This window comes from Urocitellus parryii, chromosome X (assembly GCF_045843805.1).
Source record: "Urocitellus parryii isolate mUroPar1 chromosome X, mUroPar1.hap1, whole genome shotgun sequence".
Classification (NCBI taxonomy): Eukaryota; Metazoa; Chordata; class Mammalia; order Rodentia; family Sciuridae; genus Urocitellus; species Urocitellus parryii.
The window spans coordinates 71,075,862-71,097,881 of NC_135547.1; the positions used below are offsets into that span (position 1 = coordinate 71,075,862).

Here is a 22,020-nt window from a genome sequence, read left to right on the forward strand (position 1 = left end):
CACTAAGTTGCTGAGATTGGCCTAGAACTTTTGATCCTCCTGCCTCAGCCCCCCAAGTAGCTGGGATTACAGGTATTTGCCACCAAACCCAGTTGTCCAGGGGAACTTTTATTCCCCATGGGATATCTCATGATATTCCATGATATTCTCCTGATACTACATGTAACAAAAATTGAGGGGGCTGGGGTTGTGGCTCAGTGTTAGTGCGCTTGCCTAACATACATGAGGCACTGGGTTTGATTCTCAGCACCACATACAAATATAAAATAAAGGTCCATCAACAATTAAAAAAAAAATTTAAAAATTGAGAAACTTCCCTAGACAAACTTCATACCTTCCTTCCCTTCTAGAGAGCCTTCTTTTCACTCTTCTACTTTCCCTGACCAGACAGCTACCTAAGATAGATCCCATATTGTAATACCTAGGAATCACTTACTGGCTTGTCATATATGGAAAAAGTTTTTAGCATGGGGACAAATATGAACTCCAGAAGGTGCCTGCTGCAATAAATATATACTTCTAGAAATTTACCGGCCTAACTTGTGGTCTCTGTTCTACCACTGATGTATATGTGTAACTTTAGACAAGTCCCTTTTTTTCTCTGGCCCTCATTTCCTCATCTTTAATATGGGATTATTAGGATCAGTAATCTCCAAGTTCTTTAAGATGAAACTCTGATATATTCCTGAAGTTTCAAAATTCCTATGGGGTTGGAGAGGGGTCCCTGAATTTGTGATTCATTTTACCAGTGGAAATAGAACAAAGATTGTCTTCTCAACCCCAGCAATTCCTTTCTCTTTAAGGTAGTAGAAAAAGATAATGGGTGTTTTCAAAGGCTATGGGATCTGTACACTGAGCTGTTTCATGAAGGAAGCTGAGGTTTCCACTGGGTGGGGAGCCCTGTTTCAGAGGCTTATAAGTGTGATGGGGAAGAAGAATTTGCTCCTTTCACCAGCTATGTGAATCAAGTATCTAGGGATGAGGAAAACACTGAGGTTTTGACCATGGACTTGGCAGGTTGCATGGTGGTAAATGGGAGGGCACCTCCTTGTTCACTTTTGTGTACTATTTTGACTTCTGTAATCACCCCACAGGGGAAGCAGCTCTTGCTAAACCTGACCTGACCCTGGAACGAGAAGTAGAAATGTGACAATTTCAAGAAGAGTAAAATGATTTTGACTTCACATGATCTACATGGGGAAAAAGAAGCAGTGTAGATATGGCTCAGGACATGTTCTTATAGGAGAACTCAATTTAAAGGTGCATACACAACACTCACACACACACATACACACACACACACACACACACACACACACACACACTTAGTCCCATTCTGCTTGAGAAAGACTTCAATGCTTTTACCTCCACTCCACATTATAAGAAGGGGCCAGGAGCTAGAGAAAATGACCCATGAAAAATATAAATACCCCCAAATTTTAGGATTTAAAGAAGTAGAAATCCTTAGGGATGATATAAACATACTTTGGAAAGAAGGTAATCCTTTTATCTCTCCATCCATAATTCCCTGAGGAAGAAGTAGAGCTCTTTCTTTGTTAAAATTTTAGTTGACCCAGGAAAAGTCATTCAGGTAGAGCTGACAGGATGACAAGAATGGGAATGGAAACCAGTAGAGTCCTGTTTAAGCAAAGATTCACTGTGCCCCAGCTGGGGCTATCTGTGGAGTAAAATAGGAGTGGCATGATGGAAGGGAAGATCAAAAATACAAAGTTGTAACCTGTAATCGCAGAGGCCAGGCCCCAACCATTTTGATCACTCTTGTTAGTTAGTACCGTACCTTGAGAGAACAACACAACTGAGGTTGCTATCATGATTATATTTATTGAGCACCAAAGGAATACCAAAGCACTAGACTCACAGGGCAAGAGCAGAATTGAACCCCAGCCTGTGACACGACAATCTCAATTAAAAGCTGTCTATCCCTGGAGAACGGGCAGTGATCCTGGATGCAACTCCTTCTCCAACTGTCAGTGTTGGGCCTCCTTTGGTCTTCTGGTGGTATCTGGAGACATGATGACCAAGTCCTAGTGCTGGCGTTTCACTGGTGTTTGGAGAAGAGCAATGGAAAACCCAGGAAGAGATACTAGAAGGGCTCAGGGCCAAACTCAACAGCTAGCGTTCTTGAGATGCATATGGCTAATTCTTAGGCAATCCAGTCACTCTCAGGAGCCGCAACATTGGCAGGAAAGACACTTTGGACTATCCAGGAAGAGAGATAGCAGAGAAGGGGGGCATGCAGAAGGCAGGGACTGAATACTGAATAGTTAATTATGTCAACAGAATTTGACCTAGTAGGGGATTGTTAGCAGACACTCTTAACCTCATTGCCCAGAATCTCATAATCCAAGGGAACTGTGTGCAGCAGGCGGGCATAGTCACCATTGATCTGGGCGATGATCTGGTACTCCTGGCCCAGGCAGGGATCGTCAGAGTAGTTGTTGTCCAGAGCCCGGGGAGCTGGCTCATCACTGGAACAGCCACTGGTGTAGATGGCCACTCTCATGGTTTCTCCAGAGTCACTGGCCTCAATGGAAGGCATCCTAAAGTCCAAGAGTCCACCTTCCATGAGAAGTGACTTGGAGCTTACACCCTGGTTTCTCACCCATCTGCCTAAGTTCTTACCAACTGACTCTGAGGCTCTTGCCACCTAAGAATTCTAGGGGCAGAAGGCTGGTAGGTCTAAATCATCTTGTGCTTTCAGTGATCTAGGGCAGAACCTCAGAAGGTGCCTCAGAGAGGATATAAAGCTGTGTCATGTCACTGAAGGACATTGGTGTTAAGACTAGCTCTATCTTTGCCACACATCCCACCTTCCTCCATATTGCCTGTCAATAACCAACAGAACTGAGGACAGGGAAGAGGTTATAGGATGGAAAAGGAGATGCTATCTTACCTGCTCACTTCATAGACATGCTCTAGAAAAGAAGGAGGAATCAGGTCAGAAATTTCTATGGACAAGGAACAAGAGTCAAGCATGGACTCTGGATACCAGTCAAAAAATGAGGGAAGGGAACAGAGGGGGATTTCTATGTTTCAGATTTCCAACAGTGGGAGGTATTGGGGAGATACATTGAAGCACAAGGATGCAGATTTGTCAGATAAAGGAAGGGGAAGCATGCTTGATCACTGTTCTATTTGGCATCTCTGACTCAGGATATTGGACTGGAGTTGTTGCTTGGTGTGGGTGGGGGAAGATCACTGGAACTCGACAGGCTCTCCACCCAAGAATCTGAGTCCTTGTGGGAAACTTGACTTCTGGGCCACAGCCCAGGAAGAAGGGGCTGGATTAGTTTGATGTCAGGGACTATGACCCAAGCCACTCCCAAGTGCACTCACCCCCATCCCATACCCTAGAAAGGCCCTAGAATAGGTAACCATTGCCCCCTAGTGTCTGTGGAGGGAAATTTCCCTATATTCCATACAGGCTCAAAGGCTTAGCTTGGTACAAAGATGGATATCTCTTGATACTACCCTCTGCGTGCTTACAATTTTCAGGGGAACAACTGGGAATGCATGCATTAAAAACAACAAATAAGTAAACAAACGGGGTAAGACTAGAGCCTTCTGCCTTTCGGTAAAGCCTTAACATTTCCATGTTCTACTTGCCCCTTTGGCATGGGAACTCAGCACCATAGGGGTTGTGTCTTTTTTTATTTTATACTCCGGGAATCTGGCACACAGTAGGTGTCAGTAACTATATTTTAAATTGAATTGATACATTGAAGATGTCTCCCTTATAGAGAGGTAGAAAACAGGCATTCTGGGAAGGCAAACAAAGAAGGGGGAAAAGCATAAAGGTGTGAAGAATACGGCCTATTTGTTTGACTGCAGTACCTGGTCATGAGGATAGGTAAAAGAGAATGGTGCATGTTGAAAATACAGGCTAGAGGCATATCACAGAGGGTCTTGAATATAATTTTACATTTTGACTTCTATCCCCTTAGCACTGAAGAGCCATGCAACATTTTGAGAAGGAAACAGGCTAATGTGGTTACTATTTATGCCCAGCTTCATCAAGACTATGATGAATACTTTCCTTTTAGTGATCCTTGGGTTGTGGCTCTTGGGATTTGAGGTATCTCCACTCCCATGTTTATCCTCATGGGTCACAGCCATGCTTACTGGCCAAGACCAGTATACTTGAGATCCAGAGAATAAGATATTCAGGACTCCCTTCTTTTTGTTTAAAGAGATGCAGGATAGAAAACAGGCTCTTTGTAAGTACAGGTTAATGCAGAGAAAGAGAGAAACTAATGCTAATGAATATTGGGTCAGGTCCATAATACAGCAGGCATTAAGTTCTACCTAGGTTTTTCTTATAAACAAATATTGTAATTCTCTTTGTCCTTCTCTGCTGGCCCATTGTCATGAAATGGCTCTGACAACTGTACTTTCTCATGCCACTTCTCTGCTCAAAAACTTAGACGACTTTTAGTACTTCTAAAAAGCTTTTAGTAAAGAAAGTCCAAATCATTTAGACTGGCATTCAAAGTCCTCTTTAATTAGACTTTGAACTTTTATTTTTCCTTGTTTCCCTATTGCTCCAATTCTCTTTATTGATGACCTCACACTCAATTGTCTTTTTGAGTTTTACATTTGAACTCCTTACATGCTGTTTGCATTCTCCAAGGACTGGTCCAAGTTTTGCTATCTGAAAGACCTAGCTAATTACTCGAGCCCTAAATGACTCTCCTCTTCTCAAGATCATTGTAGTATTGTCTTTTCCAGGTTTTGACTCCATAATTTTCATTTCTATGTTTTGTTATTGGTAAGTTTAATGTTTCAACCTTGAATTTTCTATATAAATTATAAGCAACTTGAGGGAAATTCCTTTGCATCCTTATGAGGTAACATATTACAAGGAGATGCCAAATATTTCTGCATTCATTTCCATAATACTTATGTTATTGTTTGCATGAACATATGTCTATCTGCACCTCTACCCTCACTCCAACAGTAGGTTGGGGGTTCACTGAAGTGCCCGACACAGTGTCTGACACAGAGCTTAAATATATTACCAGAAAGAAAGAATAAGTAAAAGCCACCCAAAAATCAAGTCACTCACCTTGTTGGGATGTCTTCCGGCAAAGCATGATATAAACCATGGTGATAACCACCACACAGCACAAGGAGATGATGAGGATGATGGCAAAGATAGGAAGACCCCTTCCTAGGATGCAAGACAAGACCAAGTGATATAAGGTTGAAAAATAAGGCAAAAAAAAAAAACTGTAAGGATGAGCCTAGATTAAACCAGGATTCTTTTTCTTTTCCACTTTCCTTCTTCTCTTTACTTTCTTAGTTAGTCAAGGAGACAAAACTCCAGTGCCATGAGAAAGATTTGGGAAAGGCCTTATACACCAGGTATAAACAAATTCTTGCAGACCCACTGGTTGATGGCTGATTAGCCTGGGCATTTGAGCCAGACCCCCATACTTACCATGGGACCAAGGAAAGAAGTGTTTATCTTCTCTTAGAAGGAAACAAAAAGTAGTACCTGGACTTCCTAGCTTCATCAAAATGCTACCTTAACGAGATTCTGATTAGTTACTTCTAGTCACAAATGTTCTTTCCCTTATAATACTCTTTTCTAAATTCTCTTCTTCCTTCTATCTCAAAACATATATTCCCTGTGCCACCTGGGGTACATCTCCAGTATGCTGAAAGAATCCACTGTACTAAGCTTCTAGTTCTGGTTCTGTTACATACTTGCAGTGGTGAGGTAGAATAATGGTTCTCTGAAGATGTTTATATCTGAACTCCCAGAATCTGTGGGTATATTAGTTTATATTACAAAGAGGAATTAAGGTTACAGAAAGAATTAAGGTTGATAAATAGCTGGTGTTAAGAAGGGGACATTATCCTTGATTCTCTGGGTGGGCTCAATGTAATCATAAGGATCATTTAAAAGTGGAGGGAGGAAACATAAGATATCAGAGTCAGAGGAAGAGTTGAGGATGCTACACTGATAGTTTTGAAAATGGAGAAAGGGAGAAATGAGCCATGTGGGCAGCTTCCATAAAGTGGAATGGATAAGGAAATAAATTATTTCCCAAAGGTTTCAGAAGAAATGCAATCCTACTGAGTCCTTGATTATAACTCACTAATAACAGTGTTAGACTTCTTATCTCTAGAATTGTAAGATAATACATTTATATTGTTTTAAGATACTAGGTTTCGGATACGTTTTACAGCAGCAATAAAAAATGAAAACAGTGACCTTGTCAAATCCTTGACTGTCACTAGACCTTAGTTTCCCCATAAGTTAAGTGAAACATTTGGATGATGTCTAATGCACTTTTGGCTACAATATTCTTAATCTAGGGACTAGATCAAGAGATAGAAAGGGGTATGGAAAGGAATTCCTTCCTTTGAGATTTGTTGCTGTTACTGGCTTTCTTTTTCCTAGATTCCATGGTATTCTGTCCTAGAAATCTGTTATATGTGGTTTTCCAAGGTTCTGGTTAGGAGTGAGAGTGCCCAAGCTATAAGCTGGTGCAGATCAAAGAAATACACCTCCTTGATGAGAATCAAACAATAAAATCCTTGATAGATGATGTAGAGTATGGATCCAATATCTGAGAACTTGTACTTCTCCCAGAGTTAACTTTTTATCATCCCAAACCAAGAGGCATATTCTAATTTCCCTTCTTCCAATTGATGTTTCCGTGGAAGAACCATCGAAGTATGGAAACCTTTGAGCCAAAATTAGCAATACAAAGGTAGCACACAAATCAACTATGTTTATGCTCAGAGACAGTTAGGGAGCTCTGCAAACAGGGTGAGGTAGAAAAGACATTCAGAAGTCTATCCTCAATGATACAGAGCTAAAGGATAAGACTAGGAGTGAGTGTCATCAAACTATTTCACACCAACTAATTAAAACAGCTATCTGATATAGATCAGGAGTCTTAGAGGTCCCTTGGTATACCAGGAATTGACAATTTTGTTGCAGCATCATGAGGTGGTCTAGAGAGTTCAAGAGGGTGGGATATAATAGTCCAAGTTATAATGCGGAGCTCATGGTTTAAGGGAAGCTGCTAATTATCAAGTGGTGTGAAAGCAATTCATTATTTTAAAAGTAAGCTCAGTCATATCAGTGCATACCAGCTGACTATCAGTTAAAGGTGCAAAAAAAAATCTTCTCTTTGGGATTTCAGTCTCTGAGACCCTTACCTGGGAATCCTTGAGACTTTAGACGAAAAAATTAGCTGCAAGCTGCCGGGGAAAGGTCTGGTTGATAGCGCAAATAACAGGGTATGGGGTACTGCTATTATCCTTACCTGACCCAATGTCCATTTCCCTAGGAAGGCTGCTTAAGGTTGTGGCCCTATTCCTATTTTTGTTCAGAGTGTTTGGGAAGTTTATTGCTATGGAAATAAGAAACTAGCTAAGAATACATTTGTCACCCCCCCTTTCACCTCAGTTTGACTTTGCTCATCCTTGCACATATCTCTTCCACTCTATGAAAACTACACTACTCATCTACAGGATATTTAATGGTTTGTAGAGTTAAATGCCACAGGACAGTTATATAGTAGAAAGTCTTGGAAACAAAGCTTAGCATCAAGAAGGAAGGATAGAAGTCTTGACATTGTTCTTACCTGGCCCAGCAATTGTGTCCTCCAAATAGTCACTCACTTCAGTGGTCCAGTTCCGGGATGGGTTCACTATAGATGTCTCTATGACAATAGGGAATCAGGGTCAGGGGGCCTTTCTTGCAGCCAGTAGCTGTGAGGTAAGAGACCTCTGAAAATGTTGAGGTCAGTCTAGGGGAATTTTATTAGGTTTTCAAGAGTGGCTGGCCATGAACCACTAGTACCACTAGTACTATTGGTAAGGCATCTTTGTTTCTTACTATTAGGGGTGGTCAGTTGAAAGAAGGTACATATAGGGGATGTAATATACACAGAGTAAGTCAAACTAGGAGCAAAACACAAATCACAGTATTCTCTTTTGCTTCAGAAGTCTTCACAAAAAAGATTATACATTCATGATTCTACTTCTTCACCATCCTTAACTCCTTGTTACCTTTCTTTTGGTTCCAATCGTTTTCTATTATGCTCTCATTGAATAACCTAATGGCCTCTTGTTCCTCATTCAATGGCATTGGGGTTTCTGTCTTGATTTCCAAGATACCATTTTGGAACTCTCCTACTCCCATAGAACTCCACTAAAACTTACCTTCCAAGGGAATTTGAATGGTTGTAGGTGCCTCAGTCTTGGTCTTGAGTGGCGTGGAGGAGTCTGAAAGGAAAAGGGAGCTCAATCAAGGGCCTGATACCCTTTAAGTAAATAGCTGAATGCCCTAGGAAAATTAGGAAGTAATCAAGGCCAGTTGGGTCTATACTTGAACTTCTTAATACTTCCCTCATGATCCTGATAAGTCCTGTGTTGTGTTTATCCTTCACATATCAGTCTAGGGCAGGGTTCTTAAATCAAAGTTCATAGACCTTGAAGGAGTCTGGGAGTAAAGTTCAGAGGGTCTGTAAACTTGGATAAGAAAATATATTCTATCTTATACTTTATATACAGAGATACAAAAATTGGGCTATATATGTGTAATAAAGGTTGTAATGCATTCCACTGTTGTCATGTATTTAAAAATAAATAAATTTTAAAAAAAGAAAATATATTCTATCTTTTGTTAATTTTTAACTGAAATTTTGTTATTTGTCCTCTTGAGAGGAACTTTGGAAATCTCACAAAGGTGGTATTGGATGATATCAGTGAAAATGGTAGACAAATTATCTTCTAAAATTCACCTCTTCATCAAAACAATAAGATAATTTTTGACATATCATTTTTTTCTTGAAATTTTGAAATTATCCAAATTTGTAGTAACTCAGAAAGCATCTAAGAAAGAAAAACATGACCATTTTGGTAAGAGCGGTAAGTTTTGTGGCATTTTCACTTACTGTGGTCCCATCACCCCTTTCCCAGCTTGGAGGTAGTCAGAAACTAAAACTCATTGGGACTGGAGATTTGGCTCAGTAGTAGAATGCTCATCTACCATGCTGAAGGTCCTGGGTTCAATCCCCAGCACCACCAAAACAAAAACAAAACAGAAAATAAAACTTTAGCTGGGCATGGTAGTGTATGCCTATAATCTCAGCGGCTCAGGAGGCTGAGGCAGGAGGATTGCAAGTTCAAAGCGAGGCCCTAAGTAACTAAGCAAGACCGTGTCTCAAAATAAAATATAAGAAAGGGCTGGGAATGTTGCTCAGTGGTTAAGCATCCCTGGGTTCAATATCCCCAGTACCCAAACAAACAAAAAAAACTCATTCCAGGTGCCTCAGTGAGTAAGACAGAGTTCATTCACAACACTCATCATCATTTGACCTCTCTGGTGGTTCCCTGAAAGACCAGACTCAAAAAGTGTATTTTATTGATCACCCAAAGCTAAAAGCCTCTCCCAAGGATGGGAAAATATGTGTTATGAAGAAGTCTGAGGCAATGGGTAACAGTTTTGGGAAACAAGAGACTAAGAATCTTAAAAGGAAAAGCTAAAGAGTTAGATATCCATAGAAAGTTTAAAAAGCTTTGACACATTCCTAGGAGTCTGGAATGCTGTACAGATTGATAAGGCTGTGTGTCCCCTCAGGAAATAGGCCATGAACTCCCGCCTCTGGCTAGCCTTGAGGCTTTATATAAACAAAAAAGTAAAGATTATGGCACAGTTGTAAACTGGCTGAGTGTTGAAGATATAGCTTCATAGGAAAAACTTCAAGACATCCATGTGAGCCATGATTTTCTGGATAGGAGTGCAACAGCACAGGAATCAAAAGAAAAAAATGATAAATGGGAATACATCAAGCTAAAAAGCTTCTGCATAACAAAGGAAAAATATTTGACAGAGTGAAGACACAATCTACAGAAAATATTTTCCAAGTATTAATTTGATACAGGGTTAATACCCAGAATATATTAAGGAGTCAAAAAATAACAAAAATCTAAATAACCCAATTAAAAATAGGCAAATGATCTGAACAAACATTCCTCAAAAAGAAATACAAGCCAGGTGCCAAGGTGCACTCCTGTAATCCTAGCCACTTGGGAGGCTGAGGCAGGATCACGAGTTCAAAGCCAGCCTCAGCAAAAGTGAGGTGTCAAGCAACTCAGTGAGACCCAGTCTTAAAATAAAATACAAAATAGGGCTAAGGATGTGGCTCAGTGGTCGAGTGCCCCTGAGATTAATCACTGGTACCCCCTAAAAAAAGAAATACAAATGGCAACAAATATATGAGAAATGCAAGTACCTTCACAATAAAGAAAATGCTAATCAAAACTACAATGAGATTCTATCTCACCCAGTTAGAATGGCCATTATCAGAAAACAAATTTTTTGCAAGAATGTAGAGAAAAAGGAACTTTCATACACTATTGGTGGGAATGTCAACTAGTACAGCCATTACTAAGAACAGTATGCAGGTCCCTCAAAAACTGAAAATGGCTCTACCATATGATCCAGTCTTCCCATTTCTGGGTATATGTCCAAAAGAAGTGTGATCAACATAAAAAGACTTGCATGTCCATATTTATTGTGGTACTGTTTACAACAGCTACAATATGGAGGAGGGCAAATCATATCTCTGATCCAAAAGAAAATGAGTAGGGAAATGTCAAGGCAGAGAGGAGGGGGTAGGTGATAGAATTCACAAGTGAAGAGGATAAAGATATTCTCCAAGAAGAATAAGGAGAATAAGGTGGCCTCATTTTCTTGAAGCAGGACTGGAGAACTGAAATAAGGTAGAAATGTTCAGAATTGATGTTATAAGAAATAAGACAGCAAATGAATTGACAAACAGTATTGGTGAAGGCAATGGATGTTACACAGCATATAACTCAGTATGGTCAGTGCATATCTGTGCTTTGTTTTATCAGCTGAGCTCAGCAGTCTAAGAGCAAAGGCATGAACCTACAGGGCCATTCCAGAACTGAGGGTTAACAGAGAGAGTGGGGTGGAAGTGTGAAATGTTGGGAGATCTGTGAGAGTAGCTTAGCTCAGAAGGCAGGGAAGTGTGGAAAGCTGAGAGGAACTTCTCAGACCCTCAATTTCCTTATCTGTCAATAGGGGGCAATGGCAAGCACTGCCTAACAGCATTGTTATGAAAAGCTTTGACTGTGATAAAGAATAAACAGGGTGGTTGGCAGTGAGCAAGTTCTTGCCCAGATGGTCTAGGAACTAACAAACCACATAAAGGCAATAATTTTTTAAAAAACATTTTTCTCTTAGTTGTTGATATATCTTTATTTATTTATATATGGTGCTGAGAATCGAACCCAGTGCCTCACACATGCAAGGCAAGTGTGCTACCACTGAGCCACAGTTCTAGCCCAAGCCAAGAATATTTAATTTGTCTCTTTGTGAAGTTCACAAAACTAGACTTTATGGTCATAACCTACCTACCCTCTTTCCTTGACCAGACTGTCGTTTTTCAGAGAACTGAGTCACTATCTATGGATTGTTCTCAGAATGAGACCAACCTTATTCCCCACAAAACCAACAGACCAGGATTATATCAGCACAGATATTCTCACTACAATTCAACTTTGGTTGGGGGAAATCCCTCCAGGAAAACACAGGAGTCTCAAAACAACATCAGTGGGCTGACAACTAAAAAAAATATTAAAAATAAACAACATCAGTTTCACAACTTCACTGGTGATGGAGAATTCACTCATTCTTCTTATACAGAGCTATCCTCAAAGTTCAATAATTTTCAGTGGCTTTGAGGGTGATTTTCTGAAAACCCCTAGTTTCAAACACATTTTGGGGCATTAAAGCCTTGTTGTCTTCCCCTTTCAAGGTTTGTTGGAAGCCAAACAAAAAAAATTCATTTAACATGTATTTTTTCAGCTCTTCATTTAACTCAAGCCTGTAGTCTTTTTTAATGTTTTTTTTTTTTTTGCATTACTGGGGATTGAACCCAGGAGTGCTTTGCCAAAGAGCTACATCCCAGCTGTTTTTATTTTATCTTGAAACAGTATCTTGCTAAATTGCGGAGGCTTTCTTGAATTTATGATCCTCCTGCCTCAAATTCCCAAGTCACTGGGATTACAGGTGTGGGCACAACACCCAGTTTAAGTCTGTAGTCTTTATATGCATAATCTATATATGATAGTGCTATAAGGAATAGCCAAATCTTGATTAACTAGAGTCCATCTTCATGAAAACCTCAAACAGAGGTTGCATTTGGCTTTGCATTTGGCTTTAGGAAGAAGGGGTAAAATTAAAAGAAAATACATACAAATGTGGGCTTTATCTCATAATGCAAAAAGAAACATAAAGTAAGGGGGTATGGTGATGCATGTCTGTAATTCTAGCGACTTGGGAGTTTGAGGCAGAGGGATTGCAAGTTTGAGGTGGCCTTGGCAATCAGGAAGACTCTCTCTCAAGATAAAATAAAAATGACTTGGGAATGTAGCTCATTGACAAAGTACCCCTGGGTTCAATCCCCAGTACTGAAAAGGAAGGAAGAAAGGAAGGAAGACAAACAAACAAAACAACAATAAAGAATTCCAACAAAACCACAATTAAAAAAACAGAACAACAACAACAAAAATACAGCCAAAGGGGCTGAGGTTGTAGCTTAATGGTAGATCACTTGCTTACCATGGCCCTGGTTTGATCCTCAGCACCACATAATAATAAATAAATAAACTAAAGGTATTGTGTCCATATAAAGCTAAATATATATATATATATATATATATATATATATATATATATATATATATATATATAGCCAATGGGTGCCCAGGATCTGATATAGATGCAACCATGGGAAACAATCAGACGTAGTGGAAAGATCATGAAATCTGAGCACAAATCCAGATTTGCACTTCCTTGCTATATGCTCAGGAGCAAGTAGATTCCCTTTTTTTGGCTCTCAGTTTCTTCTTATGTAAAGTAAGAGTAATGAGGGCTGGGAATGTACCTTAGTGGTGAATACCCCTGGATTCCCAGTACTGTAGTCAATTAATCAACAGGGCTGGGGTATAGCTATTTGGTGGAGTGCTTGCCTAACATGCTTGAGACCCTGGGTTTGATCCCTAGAACCACCAAAGAGAGAGAGAGAGAGAGAGAGAGAGAGAGAGAGAGAGAGAGAGAGACAGAGAGAGAGACAGAGAGAGAGACAGAGACAGAGAGAATGAATGAGAGTAATGAGAGTAACCATAGGTACCTCATGGGACACTTGTGAGGACTCATTGAGAAAATGTGTATTGAGTTCTTGAACTTAGACAAATATGATGTACCTGGTAAATGTCAGTTTTCCTTTCTTAAATGACAGGCATTATCTCTAGCTCTAATGTCTCCAGTACCAAATGTGTGTGTGTGTGTGTGGGGGGGGGGTGTATAATTGTATAGCCATTGCCTATTCAGAACCCCACTCCCCCAACTGTCCTCTGGCATAAGGAACAATCCAGAGGTATCTTTGGTTCAAGGTTGTCTGTTAAGATTCTCACCAGGAGAGAGGGCTGCTCACCTTTGACCACAAACTTCACAATGTCACTGCACTGCTCAGAGCCTACCCGGCCCTTAGCGGTACAAAAGTAGGAGCCTGAGTTAGCCACCACTGCAGGCTTGAAGAGTAAGGTACTCAAGTTTGCTACTCGGATGGGTTCCAGGTTATTAGTCTGTTCCTTGTACCAAATATAACTGATGGGGGGAGAACCCCGAGCCTGGCATTGAAGGCTAATCCTCATTCCCTGAGGCACCGTGAAACCGTAACCGCTGCCAGTTGTCACCGTAGGCTTGGAGACAGGAAATGCAAAGGGAAGACAAGAAAGGAAGCTCTAGGAAATCTTATGGATATGGGGACACAAGGCTAAATTATCCTTGCTGGTCACAAGGACATGGGTATAACTTCAAATGGAACTAACGGGGGCTCTTGGCTTAGAAAAGAAGAAGGAAAAAGAGAAATGAAGATAAAAATATTTTCCTTTGGAAGATTAAATATATATTATCTGTAGAATTATCTGCAGTTTAAATTCAACTGACTTAAGAAAATAATGCTATTTTTATTTTTGAGCTCAAGTAGTTTTGGGATTATCTATAGTTTTGGATTACTAGGGTCAGATTTTTACAAAACTGCAAAGCCAGGAAAATTTACGTTGGCTGACCCTTGCTTCCTTTTCTCAAAAACTTCTGGGCTTGCATTTATCTAGTCTTCAAATCCTATAAGATATATTCATTTTTATGAGTTTTTTATTCATTCACAAAAATGAATATATCTTATAGGATTTGGAGATTTGCTTAAGGAGAGCAACCAACTTATGGATGCCATAATTTCTGGGACACTTGAAGAGGTAGAGATTTGAAAGTCAGGAGCCCTTCCAATATTTTCATAAATTTCTACCATGGAATTGATGACCCTGAGGATCCTGTGCCTGTCACTTTTCTCTCATTAGCAATATAACTTAATAGAACCTATGCACAGATAAACCAAGGTCTTTCAATTTCTCAGAGGTTTCTGTGAATATAATACTTTATTGGATCTTTGCTGATCAATACTTTCCTACTCACAAAGTAACACAGAAACTCACTTTTCTGGACACGGAACTCAATGATCTTCTCTCGTACCACTTGGGTACCATCAGGGGTGTTCCAGGTGACTTCACAAATGTAGTGGCCTCTATCATCCATCTCTAGGGTATTCAGTTGGAGGGACACATTCCCTGGAACCTCATAGCTCACATTCAGGCGGCGCCGGTACTTGGCCTGCTGAATATGGTCTCCAGAGGAGTCACGTAGAAAGATGGTGACTGAGTTTGAGCCACGTTGTACCAGCCACTTCACCAAGACTTGAGTGTAGCCTTTCAGGGGACCATAGGTACAGGGAATATTCACATCCCCTTTCCATGGCCCTATCACACTCTCTGGTCCTTCCAGTATGGGATGGCCTGAAGAAAGGGAACAGAGGAAGGAAACAAACAACATAGATGATATAACCACCTGGGAACTATGATGGCAGTAGTAAGCCTCAAGGTGTTTCTAAGAAACATTCCTTAAGTTTCCTTCCATCACACTTTTTTTTTTTTTGCTTCCTGTGCCCTTTTGTTCGCTGCCAGCTTCCTTATCAATCAGAATCAGTCTTCAGAAGAAAATCCTTAACATTGTTGTTAGCTTTTAAGTGTTTCAAGTCCTTTTCATGTCACTGCTTTGCTAGTGACCCTTAGTATCTGACCCTGAGTAAGTAACTCTCACCATAAAGGACTAATTTTCTTCATCTATAATGTGGAGAGTTTGGATAGAAAGATCTCTATGGATTCTACCAACTCTGATAGTCTGCATATCCATGAAAACAATTTTTTTCTTGTAACATTTTTCCAAGAGATGTTGGAGCAAAAATGAGCAGTTGGGTCTGGACTATTTCATTTTGTGTAAATATGTGCCTGGAGAAATGTGGGGGTTTCAGGTCTTGGCAAGGAAAGGCCCCCTTGCTTCCTCAGAAGAAAGGCTCACTGATTGGGGTCTCAACCCTGAGTTCTTCTTTGGATAGAAGGAAGAAAGTAAGCTACAGGGAATTCTGAGGGTGGAATTAGTATATGGAACAGGCCTGGGTGTGCATTCCTGTTTAACAAAATCATCAGTTATTGTTAAGTTTGAAACCTGTACTTTGTAAGTCTGACTGATTTTTTTTCCTGAATTCTCTTTTTTTTTTCCTTTGTTTATTTCCTTTTTGGTTTCTCTTAGTTATAATCAAGATTCATTGGAAAATTCCATCCTGAGGGGCAAAGATTTGTCCATACTTGATCTGGAGAGAGAAAAAGGGTCTGAGTAAAATCCTGGCACTGACTGTGCTAGGAATGGTGGTAGGAACAAAGGGGTAATGTTCCATAGTGGACTAAGGAGGGAAACCAGAGGGAAAAGGATGGGGACATTGAAATAGGCATTGTCTTCCCATTAGAATTTTCCATCCATAAGCTCACATTTTGAGGATTTTGTGTTCTATTCAACTGAGGCCAGCAGAAATGGGTGATATTTAGACAATATTTTCATATCTCTCCTAGGACATGTGGTTTCTGAGTGTGAGCTATTATTAAACAATATTCTTTTATTTAGCCCAGGATCCCCAGGTTCTAGTCAAGCAGACAGAATATTACACCTTTTGGATAGGGTGGGGGTATTATTTCCAGCTTCTAAAATTTACTGTCAAGCACCAGGGTTTCTATCAATGGGAATACTAAAGTTAAGCCTTTGGCCTGTGCCCCCACCAGGGACTCTTAGAAGAATAGAATATTTTGGCCAAGATAAAGGCCTTGAGTAGAAAAGAATAAACAAACATTAATTCCATGTTGCTAAATCCACCACTAACTCCCTGGAGAGTTTCAGACATGGCAGGGTGCAGAACTGACTCTTACAGATGAAAATACAAAAGGGACAGATTTTAGTTTGCCCTAGCAATGAACTTTAAAATAAGAGCTTTCTATGGATGAATTAAGCTATCTGGGGGAAGTTCTAAGCTCTGTTTGAGTCTTAGACAGGATTATTCTTTAAGGTTTCTTTCTACTCTGCTCAAGCGCTAAAAGACAGTAATGGGAACAGAAATTAAATAGATACATGTGCTAGCTGGTGGTGAACTTTCACCAAGTGGTCACTTTCACTGTGCTACTGATGGTTCATGCTTCCATGTGCATAAAGATACAGCTTATAATCACCTTGGACACACTTTCCCACACATATGTTTAGCCACATGCAAAAAACATTTGAGCTTCTTGGTTTAATGAACCAATTAATGAACCCATTAATCTTCCTTTAACCCTCCCCAACCGCTCTCTCTTTTTTTCCCATTGAAAAGCATTCTCACACTTCCCTACTGGGCAGCAGTGCAGAATTCTTCTGTGAGGCTATCTGGAGCTTCTGAAAATGCTTTTGTCTATGCATATACATGTATTCCCTGTGACCTTAAGGGAGATGCAATGCCTGGCTTGCATTTCTCGCTGAGAATTTGTTAGATATACTCACTTAGCCCACTCTGGTTTGTCAAGAACACAGCCACCCAGTCCCAATCTTACAATGTTGAAATTAACTTCCAAAAGTAGGTCAGGCTTGAATCCCCCATGCCAGAATGGGGGTGAGGGATAGTTGGTAATTACACTTTCCAAAATGGCACAGTTATTTCCCCCTGTATTTAACTTTTTCTTCCACTCTCCCTCCTTCCTTCTTTCCTTCTTCCATTCACTACTCCACCTTACTTCTGTTCCTTCTTTTCTTGTTTCTTCTCCTCCGTGTTCTTCTGTCCTTTACTTCCTCCTGCTTTCATTAGTAGCATAGTGAGTGGATAGTATATGGAGAGCATCACAAGAAAGAGGACATTCTACTATTCTCCATGTTCCCTTTTATCCAGAGTGAAGATAACAACAATAACATTGAGTTACACCTTCCAACTATCTATATGGTGCCCAGAGATCCTAGAAAAACACCTAGCAGGAGAACCTAGTGAGATCAGGAAAACAGAAAGACTGCATAAGGTAGACAACATCTAGATACAAGGTCTGTCTTACCATTTCTCTGTGTGACCTTGGATAAATGACTAAAATCTGTCTGAACTTTAGGCAATTATCAATAAAATGAATATCATAACATATATTTTACATGGAAGGTTATTGATACAATTATATGAGCTCATACACGTGAAAGCACCTAGCATAGCTCACGTTTAGTAGGTGCTGGATGAATACAGTCTTCTCCTATGACCCAAGTGAAATTTATCATATTTGCTTTGATTTTATTTGCCCCATAACAGTTCTCAACAATGTCTTCCCCTACATAAATAAATTCATTTGATTAGATCACTGGCATCTTCAATAGCGTCATGAAAGAGAAGTTATCATATGACAAGGTAAGGAGCCACTCTCCCCATCCTAATAGGCTCCACTGAGCTATGGACCAGTATGAGGCCATCTGTGGGTTTTAAGGCAGCCAGACAGAACACAGTAGCATGTGCCTCCAATAACAGGACTGGCTTGGCAACCAATGTGAAATGTTGGCCAAATTAAGCAATACTTCTAACATTCCTGGAATATTGAATAGGAAAAATCCATTTCAGGAAAGTTCCACCTCCTGGTGAAACGTTCTGCCCCTATGGATACCTTAAAACCACCAAATGGTGAGCTACTTGGTACAAAAGGGATTGAGGTATCAGGCAGGATGAAATTTGGAGACTTCTGGAATTTTAGAAATCATTTAATCACATTTCTTCAAGGGTACCTATGGGCACGGGGGGAGAGAGAGAGAGAGGGAGAGGGAGAGGGAGAGGGAGAGGGAGAGGTGCAATTTCACATAGATAGCAAGACACAGATGGGATTGGAGGCCTAGAATATAGGCTTTCACATGGTACATTTCTTGCTTGCTTTCTTAACTTATTAAAGCACCACCACAACTGAAAGCAATGATACCTTACCTGGATCTACCTAACAAGCTTTCAAGTATGGTATCCTACTGCTAGATAGAATCCCTCTGACTGCCTGAAAAAAATGCCCCCATGTGTTAGCTGCTTTATAAAAAACCTTTCCCATAATCACAGAGCCTGTTCTCCTCTCTCAGGGAAATTGTATTTCCTTTAAATGTTTGTTTCCTTCAGGAGAAAGACCAGGGATGCACACATTTTTTGAAGGAGATTTTATCTTAAGAAAGCAGGGACACTGGACTTGAAAAAGCAGAGTGCAATGGCCCTGAAGAAAGGAAAGGTTTGATTTGTTGAGTGTAGGCCCCTTTCTCAGGCACATTCTGGGTCCCTTTCAGAATCCTCTTCCTCCCATCATCACAGAGAGTGAGATTTCCCATTCCTGTGTGTCCCAACACCTCCTGTGCCTGGCCTGTCTCCCTCTCCTGAGCTACCTTCTGGATAGTGGATTAGCTTCGATAACAGATGTTTATAAAATGTTTAAAGTGTTTATGAAGTGTTTAAAATGTTTATAAAATGTGAAAACATCATTTTATTATGATTGTTTCAACATGTGTCTTAGCCTGGAGGAAGAGACTGAAAGTTAATTAAGGCCCCTAGAGGTTTTATAGCATTGAAGTCACAATCCCACAGAACTATCCAGCTGGCAGCCCCTTTTGAGACCAACCAAGTCAATCTTCTCACTGTACAGATGGGCTAGGGTCACTGAGGTCCAAGGAGAGGGGGGGTGTGCTTTATTGGCTATGTGGTGTATCCTGAACCACAGCTCTAGTGTAAGAACTTATACACATATGGAAGGCTTGCTGCCAGAGCTGGAGATGTTTACAGACTAGGAAAAAACAAGACACATAGGAATGCTCACATGCTTACTTACTCTCTCTCTCTCTCTCTCTCTCTCTCTCTCTCTCTCTCTCTCCTTCCCTCTCCCAAGAATTTACACACACACACACACACACACACACACACGCGCGCGATTTAAATTTAACATTTATACAACGTTTCTCTATGTTGCCACCCTACCTCAATAAATCTTAGCTCAAACCAGCAAATTAAGAGGAGGCAGAGAGGTATACTCTAAAATTTACTTCACAATAAAACTATTTTAGTTATAGAAAGAACTCAGGAGCAGGAGCACTAACTTCATCACTAATGATCTGTGGCCTAGGGAAAATTCTTTTCCCTAAGAGCTGACTTAATTCAGGGTCTTTTAAAACTTTTAGATTTTAGAGGTTGATGAGTCCCAGAGTCCCAAAACATGGTAACCTAATCTAAGTTAGTTAAAGAAAGCTGGGTTTCTGACTGCACATATGACATCAAACTAACACACATCTAGCCTCTCCCTCTAGGGAGATGAAACAAGCAGGGGTTCAGCAAGAACCCCTTTACCCTATCTTGAATCTTACTTAGCTATTACCCAGGCTTAATTTCGTGAAAATTCATCTCACTTTTCAGGTTGTAAAGGAGCGCAGAGAAAGATCCACAGAAAGAATGCCACTATGGGATAGTTCAGCTTCTTTTGCAAAAGTCCAGACAAACTGGGCCATGTCTACAGAGAAGTTAGTTAGCCTAAGAGTTAGTAAGAAACCAAGTCCTATAAAGACTAGGTGAAGAATCTAGGGCTCTTTAATTGGATAAAAAAAAGATTTAAGAGGACATAGTATATTTCTTAAGTCCTTTAAAGAGATTTCACAGGGAAAAGAAAGCATACATGTTTTATGTGATTTCCAGAAGGGGCTTTTGGAGGGAAGCCACAGGGAGGCAGATTTAGTTCCACACAAGTAACATTTGGAGTGGCTCCTGGATAGACAAGATGGTCTGGAGAAGTAATAAACTCCCAGGCAATAGAAGTATGTCAACAGACAATGCTGAGCACTTGTTTCCAACGATGAATAGTGATATAGCCTACTTCAAAGGTCTCGCCTACTTCTTAGACATCATTCCTTCTTCAGAGGCTGCATAGCAAACAAGGAGCAAAGCCTAGAAGCATAGAGATTAGGTCTAATTGATGAATTACAGATGAAAGAGAGCAGATGGGGGATTTGGGCCATATTGGGAGTCTTTTGATGGGTGTCTGGATATACAAGCATTAGAAAACCATGCAGATGTTTTCCAAGAGGGAATCCTTATCAAATTGTACCAAAACTTAGCTTCTGGCTTTTTCACCAGGTTTCTACTCTCTCCCTTCCTTTGCCCAAAATTGGAAAACTTGCAGCATTAGCTGAGAACACTCACCTGTCCCAGCAGGAATAGGCTTTCTTCAGTAAGCATTCAACACCAACCCCCCAGTCGTTTGCCTGGGCCCATGGTGGCACCAGGCCCCCACTTGCTGCCTTACCATAGGTGACCACCGTTAGGTGGCCCAGGAGCAGCAGACCCAGCAAGATCCCCATCACAGTCAGAGCCACTTCTATCCTTTCTTCCAGCCTCCAACTGCCAAGGAGACTTGAACTCCTGGTGGCTGCCAGTGTCTGTGTCTGCCTACTTCCCTTCCTTATCTATATCTCTGACTTGAACTCCTAGTCCCACCTCACATTTCCCTTCCTTTCCTATTTCAGCCCAAGTCACGTGGGATTCCCCCTTCCCCCTGCCTGAGTTTGGAGATTCAGGGTGAGTGAAGCAATTCCTCCCGCTGCTATGGTATTGACTTGAATTTCCCTGGAGCCAGTGGGGCTCTCTGGTCTTTGATCTCCCAGGCTGTGTTTATTTTGGGTCCCCTCCACAAGATTCAGAAGTTGGGGGTGACCTTTAGGGTGAGTCTGCTCATTCCAGTATGGGGGTGTTTTCCTTTCTGGTGGGCCCAGGGAGAAGAAATCAACTTTGCTGGCCTATGCAATTTTCATCAATTGTACTGTTAACTCCTGCCCGCTCAGCCTATGTAAATGGACAGTGTTAGAGTTGGGGCACCTGTGGGCTTCTGATTACAAGAGCTTAGTGTGTGAAAGGGCTTTCTACACAACAAAGCTTAAATAATTGGCAAACCCATGGATAATGCAGTGATAAGAGGAAATGCCCCATATCTCATAATGGGAAAGCACTTTCAATCACTTTCTCCAATAATTCCACCTCCCTGGTGGTAAAGGAGAATCCATTTTCATTAATATCCTCATGTTTTTTCACAAGACATTTATTATTCACTTCTTCTAAGAGAAGGATAAACTTTGCTTTCAATGCAATAGACCATGGACTTGATAGTGATATGCTCTATTAGACTGAATTAATTTGTTGACTTCTAATTTGTAGAGACTCTGACCTACAAGAGAATGAGTGAAGTCCCTTAGCAAATTTCAGTTGCTCCAAAAATCACTCCTGTTCACAGGCCCCAGAGTGACTGAAATTTCATCAGTAGTCTAATTCTATGTGTGGCACTGCTTGCAGTCAACTAAACTTTGAAATCCTAAGTGATTTGAAAATGAAAAATACATCCAACAAATTCATGCTGCACTATAAGTAATGTCTAGGATTTGTTTTCTATTTGATTGGAGGTATATGAGAGGGCTTAGTTAAGGAGGGAGGTCTTATTCAGGGAAATGGGATTGGACAGAAATACTAGTTCCAAGAGATGGCTACATACAAATGATTTGGGTTT

At 40.6% G+C, this 22,020-nt stretch overlaps 1 protein-coding gene across 2 annotated transcripts; it reads right to left on the minus strand.

The window, feature by feature from the left end:
- Positions 1-2,323: 2,323 nt before the first annotated feature.
- Vsig4 (V-set and immunoglobulin domain containing 4) lies at positions 2,324-20,824 on the minus strand. 2 transcript variants are annotated; one of them, XM_026411925.1, is made up of 8 exons: positions 20,770-20,824; positions 14,572-14,928; positions 13,512-13,793; positions 8,206-8,268; positions 7,626-7,703; positions 5,087-5,191; positions 2,915-2,936; positions 2,324-2,561 (listed from the first exon to the last, which is right to left on the minus strand). In XM_026411925.1, the coding sequence occupies exons 1-8, from the start codon at positions 20,822-20,824 to the stop codon at positions 2,324-2,326; spliced, it is 1,200 nt and encodes a 399-aa protein (XP_026267710.1). The 2 variants fall into 2 exon arrangements, with proteins under 2 accessions (XP_026267710.1, XP_026267711.1); XM_026411926.1 differs by lacking the exon at positions 13,512-13,793.
- Between the last annotated feature and the right edge of the window lie 1,196 nt (positions 20,825-22,020).